General features: G+C 36.4%; 2 protein-coding genes across 2 annotated transcripts; one reads left to right on the top strand and one right to left on the bottom strand.

The window, feature by feature from the left end:
• Nucleotides 1-326: 326 nt before the first annotated feature.
• On the bottom strand, nt 327-3510 carry LOC135623650 (glyoxylase I 4-like). Its single transcript, XM_065126847.1, has 4 exons — nt 3355-3510; nt 3030-3248; nt 2854-2929; nt 327-539 (listed from the first exon to the last, which is right to left on the bottom strand). The coding sequence occupies exons 1-4, from the start codon at nt 3436-3438 to the stop codon at nt 511-513; spliced, it is 408 nt and encodes a 135-aa protein (XP_064982919.1). The 5' UTR covers nt 3439-3510; the 3' UTR covers nt 327-510.
• A 5989-nt stretch (nt 3511-9499) lies between these two features.
• Nucleotides 9500-13045, top strand: LOC135621955 (E3 ubiquitin ligase PQT3-like). The gene is made up of 9 exons (XM_065123585.1): nt 9500-10431; nt 10648-10726; nt 10842-10993; nt 11170-11243; nt 11458-11523; nt 11628-11784; nt 11917-12065; nt 12545-12694; nt 12810-13045. The coding sequence occupies exons 1-9, from the start codon at nt 10358-10360 to the stop codon at nt 12938-12940; spliced, it is 1032 nt and encodes a 343-aa protein (XP_064979657.1). The 5' UTR covers nt 9500-10357; the 3' UTR covers nt 12941-13045.
• The last annotated feature ends 203 nt before the right edge of the window (nt 13046-13248 follow it).

The raw sequence follows: 13248 nt of genomic DNA, 5'->3' as shown, positions 1-13248 counted from the left end.
ATTTACATCGTATCACAAATAAGTAACCTTACCGTTTTTCTTGTCAAAAGTCACCCTACCGAATGAAAAAAACTATCACACATTCTTCCCAAAAACGGATAAAGTAGCACGAGATAGAAGCATGTATATGTTTGCAATAACCAAATCAGAAATACAATACACATCGAAAATTATTCAACAAAGAACTATATCGATGTTCGTTTTAGATATAACCATATAGCAATTGTCACCTGTGTTGTAATTGCTACTCTTTGGCTTCAGCTTTTCAACAGCATCAAGATCTTTAGAGAAAACTAACCCCAATCTGGGGCTGAATTAGCAGGAGGTTGGAAATACATAGAGCTTTATTAGAATATTTGTCCAGTTATAGAGTTTGAAACACAAAAGAGCCAGAGGATATAACATAGATCATGTTGGCTAGTAGATAGATCCCGCTGGCTGGTAGATTAGGCATATTCTTGGAACTAAGATACTGCTGTTATTTATCTACACATTGTTCTTCAGAGGGGATTACCAGCTTCCAACTTCCAATCCATTACCTACAAATATTTGGAATCTTAATTAGACTCTCTTTCCTAGCAAACATAGGTCAAGAACTCTGCTTCCAATCAACAATAACAAATGCATTTCAAATTGCAATGTCAAAAAGACCAGAAGATGTTGCTGTCAACGTGAATGTCAGATTGAGTAACCATGTCTTCCCTCTTGGCAATAAAATTCTAGAAAGGCAATGAGGATAAAATTGAGAAATAAGCATCAGGAAACTAAATTCCAGTGAACCGCAGCTCTTGCAAGTTTTGTGGATGGCATGGTTTATTAAAAGTATTGACGCTACACATGGGAATAGTAACCTATAATCACAAGGGAAAAATTGCAGCCCTTTCATGGTGAACACAAGATCAGCTTCAGTCAGTTGTTCATTATTGCCAAACCCTCATTACCATGAAATTGGTCAGTTTAGTGGTCCAAAGTGATACTGATCACTGAAACCAAATAATACTAGCCAAGGTAAATCATGTTTTAACAATGCCATCACTCGTTTTAATATATTGCTAACTTTACAATAACCTACAGTTTAGAGTATTTACTAATATTTTTTTCTTTTTCTAACTTTTCAGTAATGATCCAAAAGTTAAAGCCATTGAGACATCAATACTCTAGTATACCGTTAAGCATGGTTCGTCTTATCGGTCCGTACCGATGTACTGACCGGTGGTACGATATGTACCAACATACTAACACATGATACGGTTGGGTGTACCGATGGATCGGTATGTATCACTCATACCGGTACCCTATCAAACCGGTATGTACCGCTCGTATCAGTCAGTATGTCGTGGTACGACGAACCTTGGCGTTTAGTGACCCAGATAAAATACAAACCAAAATGACTGTCACAACCATTAAAATGGGTGTTGAGTTGATAACCTCATCTATTAGATTGAGAAGGATCCTAATGTGTTAGACCATACTTACTAACTTGTAAATCTTCCATCAAAATAATTCCCTGAGTATAAATCTTTAGAAAGGAACCTTTCCTCCTATGCTCCTCACCACCTCCAATAATTCATTCATAACCCAAGACAAAAAAAATTCAAGGCCAGTTTGGTTAATTAAGATTGGTTAAACATCTAAGTGGTTAAATCTTTGTATTTGCAACAAATGAAGTTGTATTTCCATGAATCAGCCAGCAGCCTTAATGAGACTTTAAGGCAAAAAGTCGAAAAAAAACTTCATAACATGTTTCTTCCTTTTTCCCTTTCACATCACCATGGTGACAATAAATTAAGTCTAACAAAGTTCACGACAAATTGAGATGCACATATTATAGCTGCCAACCCCAACATGATGTGCTTTTTAATCATGTTCAAATCCTAAACCCAATCAATACTCATAGATTAACCTGACTTGTACAACCCATGTGATAGACATGTAGGGCCAGATAGTTTCAGGTCGAAGAATACTAACAACCCACTTTTCACATATTTTAATTCGATTGTGCAAACTAAATCAAGAACTAAACCCAATTGAAATAATTAATTAATTAACGATGTGAGTAGGTAGGTTTATGGACCCAAAACACAAAATTGATTTGTTAAACCAAAACAATGAATTTACCATGTTGCTCACGTATTAACCAGGTTAAATTGTTCAAATTGATCATGTCAATTATTTATAAGCCAATCAAAACCCACCAATTGCACATTGTGTTTGGGTATGCTCAGTTCTTACTTTCTTTTTTTTTCATAGCATATTAATTCTATCAGTTAAGATTTCATCTATGCTTATTCATCTTTTCCTTTTTATTTTTTTTATTTAACTGAATTTTTCCTCTTTTTAATTTCATTTGTTCTTCTCTTTTAGAGCAGTAGCTTCCTGCATTCTTGTATTTTATCTTTATCATTTTCCCTTTTCTTCATCTTTTTCTATTATTTCCTAATATATGTGCAAGCTGCAGCTAAAACACATAAAGCCAGGTATCAGCCTAAATCCAATGGTTTAGGTCAAGAATTAAGCTCTGAAATTGCATATTTAGGCTAAAATTTTCAACTCTCATCCATCTATGAAATGTCCCTCCTCACCCACAAATGTGACACATTGTTCATGATTTAGTTCCCATATGGTCTTGATGTTGAACGAATGATTTCACATCCTACAGAACTCTCTCTCTCTCTCTCTCTCTCTCTCTCTCTCTCTCTCTCTCTCTCTCTCTCTCTCTCTCTCTCTCTCTCAGACTATGAAGCATATCCAAAGCCAAAGAACCAACACAACTTTAGACTCCAAATGCTAAATAATTTAACCCCTAAAAAAAACAAAAGAAGAAAAAAAGTACATAATTGCAAACAAACTCACCGTCGGGATCAAAGAAGAAGACTTGCTTCGTCTTCCCATCCGGTTGGGTTTTCTCAAACGTCTTGATCCCTTTCTCCTATTAAGATAACAACCCAAGCTAAGTCGGGAAAAAAAAACCCAATCTTTATCCTAAAAGAACAGAGAAAGGACAGGAGCAAAATGAGGAAAGATTGAACCTTCAGAGTTTGGACGAAGGTTTCATAGTTGGAGACAGCGAAGGAGATGTGGTGGCCCCTCGGAAGAGCGCTGGGATCAGCGACAGCGGACGGTCCCTCAGGAAGCTTCGACCGGGGGTCCTTCTCGATGAGATGGAGCGAGAAAGACGGCGGGAGGCGAAGCCAGATCACCTCGAACTCCCCAAATTTGGGGGTCTCGATCCGCTCAAAACCTAACACCTACGAAAAGAGAAGGAAAGAAGAGGAGGAGGAAGGAGAAGTCCGCGAGCATGGAGGAACGAATCGTTTCGAGTGGGTACTGGCACTGGAAATGGTAATTGCATACCTCTTGGTAGAAGGCGGCGAGGCGTTTGACGTCGGGCGATTCCCTCGCGATATGGTGAAGCCGAGCGCCTTCCGCGGCCGCCATAAGCGAGAGGGAGTGGGAGAGCGCAGATGGTCGAAAGAGGCGAGCGGAGCAAAGTGGTCCAAAGGATGATGATTTAAGGACCGGAGTTTTATTTTATTACGTGTATATACAGACATATATTATTGTAGAATTAAAAATATTTATCATTATAAATTTTAAGGTATTTGTTTTTTTATAAATAATTATATATTAATTGGATAAGCTAACACAGGAAGCGTAGGGACAAATATTACAGCATTTCGGATGAGTTTCAACAAGTATTAAAATTTAACATATCCCAAGTTTCACTTATATTTTCGTATAAATTATAATGTGTATTTTAAAAAATAATTGAGAATAAATTTATCAAGGGTAATTTATTTTTTAAAAAAATAAAACATTCACTAATTGATTACCTTTATTAGAAATTTATTATTTTTAAAATAAATAAAATAAATAAATTTTTGAAAAAAATCCTCTTTAAAATTTTTTAACTGAGTGCATTAACTTTGAAAATTTTTGCCCTTTTTTTATTTCAAAACAAATATCCTATCCTTATCGTCGATCGCCCTCCCTTAGTCGTCTATATCATCACGCATGGGTTGGACCTGTCATTTGCACTATCTCCTCTTTTGGTCCTTTGCACCTTTGCAGATAGGCCACTATTCTACCATCGTTGCTTGTGGCACTGCGCATAGGTTGATCCTGCTGTCCATGCCTCTAGGTTTGGTAAGGGTAGTGACAGAGATAATATAGGGAGGAGGAGGTGGAATATAGGGAGGAGGAGGTGGCGACGGGTCCGAGGAAGATACGGGTAAAATGATATTTTCATGTATCCAAGGGTGCTATATGAAAATTTCTCAAAGTTATGATTTTTTAGAAATTCATTCATGAATAAATATTTCTTTAATCTTTTAGATCTATTTGTGTTTTTCTTTTATTAAATTAGAGCAAATCAAATCGAATCGGATGATTTGATTTTCTTCACTCCTATCTTCTTCACCCCTCTTTTCTATTACTCCTCGATTGTGCTTTAGTTATCATCCCCTTGATCATCATCCTTTGATGATGCAGAGAAGGAGGGAAGGGAGAAGAATAATGAGGTTAAGGAGTGAAGGGAAGAGGAGGAAGAAATCTATGAGTAAGAGAAAGGGTTCGCTTGAATTAGTTCACAATCAGAATAGCACTTTGAAAAAAAAAAAATTGTAGTAGACGAATAAAATTTAAATATATAAAAAAGGTCCTTGAGATAAGTTTTAAACAGCATTAAAAACCAATTGGTATGAACTTTTTATGATAAATTATCCATATGTTTATAGTATTTTTAAAAAGAATATTAATATTAATTAAAATTTTAATATTATTTAAAGAATCGATATTAGAAATAATTGTATGTTTGTAATTATTTAGTTATGTATGGATATATATGCCTTGCAAGCCCTTGCAAAAAAAAAAAAAAAAAAAAGTCAACTCATTTTGATTCCAATTCATAAAATAAATCAGAGTTAGATTAAGGTAAGCCATAAGCATGGCTAGTAGTTGAATTCATATTGACTATAAGTGTTCTCTACCTCTTGATATGGTTCTCCACTCTAATCACCCCGATTCTCTTAGTGTTCTTTTGATCAATTTCCCATCCTCTCAAAGTCTCAGATGTTGATATCTCTCGCTCGAATTTCCTCGATTCTCTTGATGTTCATTCGATTAGTTTCTTATCAACTTAGGTTTCGGATGCTAATCTCTCTTTCTCCGATCCTCTCAATTTTCTCAATGTTTCTTTGATTGTTTCCCTATTTGCTCAAGGTCTCATACTCAGATCTCCATTCTCCAATCTCCTTTATCTTGGTATTCCTTCGATTAGTTCCCGTATGCTCTAGGTCTAAGATGATGATTGTAAAAATCAAACTTGTGTATAAACCTCAGTGGAGGTCATCATGTAGAGATAGTAATTTTTAGAGAGTCAAGTGATAAAAATTCTCTATCCATAGGATAGGTACATATTTTAAAGATATTAATCCATTATTTACTTGAGTCTCAAAGAATATATATTACTCAACATCATGATGATAAATATAAGTAAAAAGTTCTAAATTATTGCATAAACTATATCTCCACATAAATCTTACAAGCAAGTATACACGATGGATAAATGATAACGATCCCATGACAACATAAGATCAATATTGTTGAAAGGGTAGCAAAGATGATCGACGAATAACGATTATAGATAAATCAAGCGAATCTGGATAGAGATAAGGGTTATCGGGAGATGTGTAATATCGTTTGATCTTTATCCATCAATTTTAGAATATTACCTTATTAATTATTTTTTCTTTTATTCATCAATTTAAAAATATATAATTAGAAGATTGGGTCCCATTGATCAAATCCTTATTGATCCATTCATTTCCGACAGTTATAAATTGCTTTTTAAGTCAGTCCCTTTCACTCGTTGTCGTTCCTCAAACCCTTCCCCCTCTCACTCTCCGATTTCCCTTGGTCGGCTATTCGATCTTCCTCGCTCTCAAATCCCCTAATTCCATGACGTCGGTCAAATCCTTACAGCTCTACCATTTCCTTTCTTCGTTGCTAGCATTAAGAAGGGCTGGATCCCTACAGCTCTAACACCATTGATCGAGAACCTTGTGGTGCATCTTTTGGTCGGTGTTTCCAGTTCTCATTACCTACTTGGTATTGACGATAGATAACTACTAATAACAATCCTAAGGTAACATGATGATCAATTATAATATAAATCAGGCCTCTGCACCAATCTGGATAGAGATCAGGGCTATCAGGACATGTGATATCGTTCAATCTTTATCCATCAATTTTAAAATATTAGCTTATTAATTAATTTAGATTAATTAATAAATAATCCATATGAATCCCATACGAATTTGGATTCCCACTACTATAAATGGCCCTAATTTTTTGTGTGCCCCCTCGATCCTTTCCCGATAGCCTCAGATAGCGGAATTCTCACCTCGACTTCAAGAAAAGCCTCGGCTGCATCCCTACAGCCCTACCATTTCTTATCCTCATTGACGGCATCAAGAAAGGTCGGATCCCTACAGCTCCGACACCATTGATTAAGAACCTTGCAGTATCTTCTGGTTAGTGTTTCCAATTCTCATTGTCGTCTTCAAGAAGGTCCTCAGCCGCGTTCCTATAGCTCCGACAAATCTTGTGGCTCTTATAAATTATCACATAAACTATGTCTCCATATAAATTTTATAAGCAAGTATGCATAATCGATAACTAATAATGATTCCACAGTAATATAACGATCAATATTAGTAAAAGATTAGCAAAGATTGAGCAACGACAATTATGATTATAGATAAATCAAGCCTCTACACCAATTTAGATAGCAATAAGGGTTATGGGGAGACATGTGATATAGTTTGATCTTTGTCCACCAATTTTGAAATATTATATTATTAATTACTTTTTCTTCTATCAATAAGTTAAAAAAAAAACATAATTAGAAGATTAGGTCCCACTGATCAAATTGTTCCTATCCATCCTAATCCCACACGAATTTGGATTCTGAGTACTATAAATTGCTCTTTAGGATCAGTCCCTTCCATTCACTTTGTCATTTTCATCCATAAAACCCATTACCCTCTTGCTCTTCAATTTCCCTTGGTCGGCTATTTGACCTTCCCCGCTCCCGAATTCCCCCAGTTCCATGACATTGTTTCCTGTGCCCCCTCATCCTATCCAGGTGGCCTTGGATCATGGAGTTCTCGCCTCGGCCAAATCACGGTGTCCTCAAATCACAGAGTTCTTGCCTCAATCAAATGTCTTTAATAAAATTATTAAAGAGATCCACGATTGATTTTATTTTATTTTTTCATATTAATATGTTTTAATTTGTTTGTGCAATGCCTTGATTCATACTAACCTTATGCTGAAACATTGATTATAGGGGCACGACGATAATGAAGATAGCAGAGCAAAGAAAAAGATATGTTGTGATGAAAATAGTAGCATGAAAAAAAGATTTTGGATTGACGTAAGGTTTGTCTCACCGTGTGAGAAGCTTGAGTGGATTTTCTTTTTCTTTTTAAGGTGAAAATATAATGCAATGACTATGAATAAAAAAATGTATTTTTTTTTCAAATTGTGTATTATATCTCACTCTTCTCCCCATCTCCATCGTCACACCATAAGTCGATGTTATTGAAAATAATTAGAATAAGATTTTAAATTCTAAGTTAGGTTGATTAGTTTATCAATATTGATATGGGAGGTGCCATATAATTACTAGTTTGACACCTATTTGGATGACTCATTAGTTCACCATGTGATCAGTACAAATTAACTATCATTTACTTCCAAAAAGTATCAAAGGCCTTGAATACGCTATATTGTCTAGAGGAGATCGTAAAAACCTTAATCCCCGAGATGCTATATCATGAGTAATAACATAAACTAATATAAACTAACTTAAACGTCGAGGTGCTTGGATTACATTGATTTTTTTAAAAAAAACTAATCATATAAAGATGCAAGAGTAATGAGAAAGAAGATAAGTGCCGAAATAAGAAATGATATGGGAGTAATGACTTAAGAGTTATTGACACCTTAGCACCACATGACCGATGCCCAACACAATGCGGCCAACACCTGACTCTCACGTTGTCATATCCATAGTTGGGATTGCCTAAGCCATGAGTTACGCAAGCGATATTTGTCGGTAATGGTCAGTCTAGACCTTAATCTCATGCAGTTTACAAAGGACCTACATAAAGAAGAAAAATTAGAAAAATGAATATGTATATAATATATAATTGTTGACCACCACACTCCACCCCACCAACCACGCTGCCCTAGCTGTCAGTGCCTCGATGTGCGGGGTGTCCATGCTGATCACTTCCTCTCCTCCTATGGCCACCTACGTCTCCATGTGCGAGCTACCTCATCGGCCAACCCACTCCGCACTTGCACGGGCTAGCCCCACCAGTCACCTCTATATTCGTGTGCGAGCTAACTTTGTCGACCGCCACCCTCCATGCGTGGGTTGGCTTCATTAGCTCTTTTGTTAAATCAGAGCAAATCGAGTCGAATTGGGTGATTTGATTTTCTTCCCTCCTTTTTCTTTTAGCCCCCTTTCTATCACTCTTCAATCATTCTTTGGTCATCGTCCCCTCCATTATCATCCCTAGATGACGTAGAGGAGGAGGGAAAGGAGGAAAAAAAAAGGAGGTTGAGAAGGAGTGAAGAGAGGAGGAGAAAGAAATAGATGAGTATGAGAAAGGGTTAACTCGAATTAGTTCACTAATCAGAATAGAGTAATGAGCAACGATTTTGCTTCATTGCCTCACATAATAATTTCTCATTTAATTTTGATGATTACCGAAGGCTCCTATAAATCTCAAACAACTTGATTATACAATACTAATTTTTTCCTTTGAATCTTTTAATTATTTAACTAACATAAGCTATCACAGGTTTCTTGTCATTCATGATCCCAACACAATTTTATAGCATATCTCATAAAATAATCTTGCTCTCAACTTCTTTTAAACTTATAAATTCATGTGTTAGACTTTGATAACAAAAAAAAGAGGATGATAATAATGATTATAAAATTAGACCTGCACATAAATCTTGGCAGAGGTAGTCATGCAGAGATAATCCTTCATTTATAGGACAGATGCATTTTTAGAAAGATATTAATTCATTATTTACTTAAGTCTCAAAATATTAATCTATTATTTACTAATCTTAAAGAATGTATATCACTCAACATATAAATATAGGTGAAAGTTCGTAAATGATCGCATAAACTAAATCTCCATATAAATCAAGCCTTGCACGAATCTGGATAAAGATCAGGGTTACAGGGAGTCGTCCGATCTTTATCCATCAATTTTAGAATATTATCTTATTAATTAATTTTTCTTCAATCACAAGTAATATATATATATATAAAATTAAAAGATTGGGTCCCACTGATCAAAGCCATCCTAATCCGTCCGTTTCGATCCATCTCAATCCCACACGAATTCGGATTCGGACCCCTATAAATGGCTCAATACTGTCAGTCCCTTGTAATCAATTCGTCGTTGTCGTCCCTCAAACCCTTCCCCGTCTCGCTCTCGGATTTCCGTCGGTCGGCTGTTCGACCTCCCCCGCTCCCGAATCCCCCGGCGCCCCCTCCGATCGCGAAGTTCTCGCATCGACTTCAAGAAGAGCCTCGGCCGCATCCCTACAGCGACGCCGTTTCCTGTCCTCGTTGCAGTTCTCGCTGCCGTCTTCAAGAAGGGCTTCGGCCGCATTCCTGCAGCTCCGACAAATCTTGCGGCGCATCTTCTTCACGCCTCCCTGAAGTCTTGCGAGAACGATTCTTTCTTTCGTTCGGGAAGAGTTGTTGTTGTTTTCTGTATCAATTTGTTACCCTTCTGAGGATGTATTCTCGATCTGGAACTGAGAAAACAATGTTTGTGTATTACAAATTTAAGAGTGCTAAGGATTTTTGTTCTCTTCCTGTTGATGGTCCCTCGATCTCTGTTGCCAATTTGAAATTGAGAATATTCCATTCCAAGCGTTATGGAAAGGGTAGGGATTTCGATCTCACTGTCATGAATGCGCAGACGAACGAAGGTTGGCCTTTTCTACAACACTCACTATCTCGGAAGATTAAGCGTTGCAATTATTGATGATCTGTGGACAGGACTAATTTCTTGCTCAATTCCTTTATGGTTGTGTGATTTGCTCTGGTTAATCCATGTTTAGGGTAACTCAATTTTGTCGTCCGCAACTACTTTGCTGGAAGTTTTACTGTTGCAGTTACTTGTTGTCTATGCTTGCTGTCTGTTTTATTTTTTCCAGAGTAATGTATGATTTGCTACATTTAATTCTTGGCAAGGAAATCTAATTATCTTTTTGAAATGGCTTCTTTATTTCAGAATATGTTGATGATGCAGTCATGATACCAACAGGCACATCAGTATTGATTTGCCGAATTCCAGGGCCAAAGGGCAAGAGTATTGTTGTCGGAGAGTATGAACTCAAACATTGGTCTTTTGTTGAATTCTTATGCATTTCCGTGATCAATTTGGAAAAATTAGGCCTTATATTTATGTCTTTAGCTTGCATGAACTTTTTCTTGAGCTACCTCTGGAACATTTGAGTAGATAAAAAAAACACAAGCAGTAACATTGGTTTCTAGTTCAGAAAGAAGAAATAAAAAACCTAAAGTTTTTTATCGGTTGGCAGGCCAAAAAGTGCAGAAAGTAGTGAAGATGTTTCGCCACAAAGTGGTTCATCAGCAACTGAATCTTCTTCCTATAAATTTGTAAGACTACTGATATCTGAATCTCATCACATAGGTTTCTGATTATAGCTTCTTTTCACCTTGGTTATGGGCTTATAATGTGGAAAGAAGTAATATGTTCTATTGAACTTTTCAGCCTGATGAGTCTGACTCCTGTGACTTTGAGGAAGCCTTTTCTGCTATTCATAATGAGGTTGTTGATCAGCCAAGTAATCAAGTGCTAAGTAGATTGGACGAGGACAGGAGAATCAAGGCTTTAGTTGACACACCTGCTATTGATTGGCAAAGGTTGGTCATCTTTGCCAGAGCATTTTCCAACATATACTGCTCTTTTATTTCAAATCTCTAGTAATAGAAAAAAGTAAAGTGAGATAGAGAGAAAGTTAACAAATTACATGGTGCATGCTGATATATGAACTGGCATACTTTTCGGTGTTTAATTCATATATTATCCTTTTATGCAGCCAACCCAAGGAAGTTTATTATTTTGAAGGAAGCACCGGAAGGACATGGGGTGGAAGAATGGCTTGTGGTTTTGGTAATACTTGAAATTCTTTTGATTTATAATCTTGTAAACTTTCGAGCTTTCATACACGTGATCTGTTCTTTTTTTTTTTTTGTATGATTGCCTTCTTTTAGGGATTTGTTTTATCATTAGAAACAAAAATGGTCTCTTGATTTTGTAGCATTTCTACCTATTTAGTTTTATGTTGGGATAACATCTGCTGAAGTTGGGAAATGATTAATGTTAGGTGATGGTTTATTGGGATTCAAGAAACCACCGGCTGGCTACGTTTGTCATAGATGCAAAATGCCTGGTACGTTCAAAGTGGTTTGTCTTGATATTTTCCTATTATATGGATTTACTTTTCTGCATGTGCTAAAGCCAAATTTGTTTGTTCTATTACATTTTCTTCACCAGGACATTTCATTCAGCATTGTCCTACGAATGGTGACCCCAAGTTTGATATAAAAAAGATGAAACCGGCAACTGGTATTCCCAGATCTATGTTATTGGCCACTCCAGATGGCTCTTATTCACTCCCAGATGGTGTCGCTGCTGTTTTAAAGCCAAATGAGTAAGTTGATTTTTCATCATGGGGCTTCTCTTTGCATAGCTTGATATGTTACTCACGATTATTCTTTTTTCTGGGTAGATCTGTTTTGCGTTGCTTGATATGTTACTTATGATTATTCTTCTTTCTGCGTAGATCTGTTTTTGAGAAGGAAATTGAGGGGATTCCTTCTGTCTGCCGTGTCAGTGACCTTCCTCCCGAACTGAATTGTCCATTGTGTAAGAAAGTAATGAAAGATGCCGTCATGAGTAGCAAGTGCTGTTTCGCTAGTTTCTGTGACCAATGTAAGTGAGCCAAGATTTGGGAACCTTGTTTTCTTATTTGTTGTTGGAATTCTAATTCTTAGTTCGATCTATAGTTCTTATTTCCAAATTTTTTACAAGCCTGAAAATGTCTATAATCATAAACCTGTGTGGTTTTTTTTCACTTTTTGATAATAATTATTTTTAAAAAAACTCAGATTTGCACATGGCTAAAAAACATAGTGATGTTGTTGTTTTTTTTTTTTTTTTGCTAGCCATGCAATACGATTAAATGTCAAGTGATTTGACTATTGCATTGTCGTTATCTTGACCAGATTGATTTACTTCTATTTAAGTTATTTCTTAACTACCTAATAGTCCTTTATCCTCTTTATCTTCCTTCATGTGGTGAAAAGTCAATTGTTTTCATGTTTTCTTCGTCCTTTATATTTCAGTGAGAAATATATCTTGATGAAAACTTTTTCTTTGTTTAACTTGGTTTTATTGTTTATTATGCTCAGGCATAAGGGACCACATCATCACCAAATCAATGTGCATTTGTGGGGCCAAACATCTGGTCGCAGATGACTTAATCCCAAATGTGACTCTTAGGGAAACAATCAATAGCTTCCTGGTAATAAGCAGTAGGTCAAGCAGTGCTGGAAGCACAGGTAAGCCATTTCGATATCGATTCTTGTTTGGCCTAGTACCACTTTTTACTAGTTAATAATAATCGTGCTAGATTTTAAGTTATTGTGCAAAATGTAACACTTGCTCTTTTATCAGATATGGGATCGGCGACATCAAAAGCTCTCTCTCCAGTTTTTTCTGTGGCCTCCATGAGTAAACAGAAGGCATCGTCTTGCACCATTTTTGTTGTTTTTGTTCATCAAATTGTCGTGAATGTCGTTGTATGATATTGGTACCACGAAGCATTTAGATGGGCTTGAATGAATGATTTCAAATTACAGCAAGAGTTGATATGTGATCGATATTTTCTCGCGGTAGTCGTGCTGGATGCATCGAAGTCGATTTTTGTGATTTTTAAAGCTTCCTAGCAAATTTCTCTATTTTGATATGTGATCGATATTTTCTCGCCGTAGTGAGATGCATCAAAGCAAATGGAATTAGGTTATACACTCGAGAATAATGGACATCTCGACGATAAGGTTTGCGTACACGGCGGTATTCCGTGATCAGCAAGTGCTTTTTAGATTTAAAAGTT

The sequence above is a fragment of the Musa acuminata genome, chromosome BXJ2-9 (genome assembly GCF_036884655.1).
Source record: "Musa acuminata AAA Group cultivar baxijiao chromosome BXJ2-9, Cavendish_Baxijiao_AAA, whole genome shotgun sequence".
NCBI lineage: Eukaryota > Viridiplantae > Streptophyta > Magnoliopsida > Zingiberales > Musaceae > Musa > Musa acuminata.
Note: the sequence above shows the minus strand (reverse complement) of the source record. Positions and strands in the feature narration are given on the sequence as shown.

Excerpts from the sequence above, each read along its gene's own strand:
- LOC135623650 (XM_065126847.1), bottom strand. The coding sequence starts at position 3,438 with ATGGCGGCCGCGGAAGGCGCTCGGCTTCACCATATCGCGAGGGAATCG. Across the intron at positions 2,930-3,029 it reads CCTTCGTCCAAACTCTGAAG|GAGAAAGGGATCAAGACGTT; the intron begins GTTCAATCTTTC and ends TTATCTTAATAG. Across the intron at positions 540-2,853 it reads CTTCTTCTTTGATCCCGACG|GTAATGGATTGGAAGTTGGA; the intron begins GTGAGTTTGTTT and ends AAATATTTGTAG.
- LOC135621955 (XM_065123585.1), top strand. The coding sequence starts at position 10,358 with ATGATACCAACAGGCACATCAGTATTGATTTGCCGAATTCCAGGGCCA. Across the intron at positions 10,432-10,647 it reads AAGAGTATTGTTGTCGGAGA|GCCAAAAAGTGCAGAAAGTA; the intron begins GTATGAACTCAA and ends ATCGGTTGGCAG. Across the intron at positions 12,695-12,809 it reads AAGCAGTGCTGGAAGCACAG|ATATGGGATCGGCGACATCA; the intron begins GTAAGCCATTTC and ends CTCTTTTATCAG.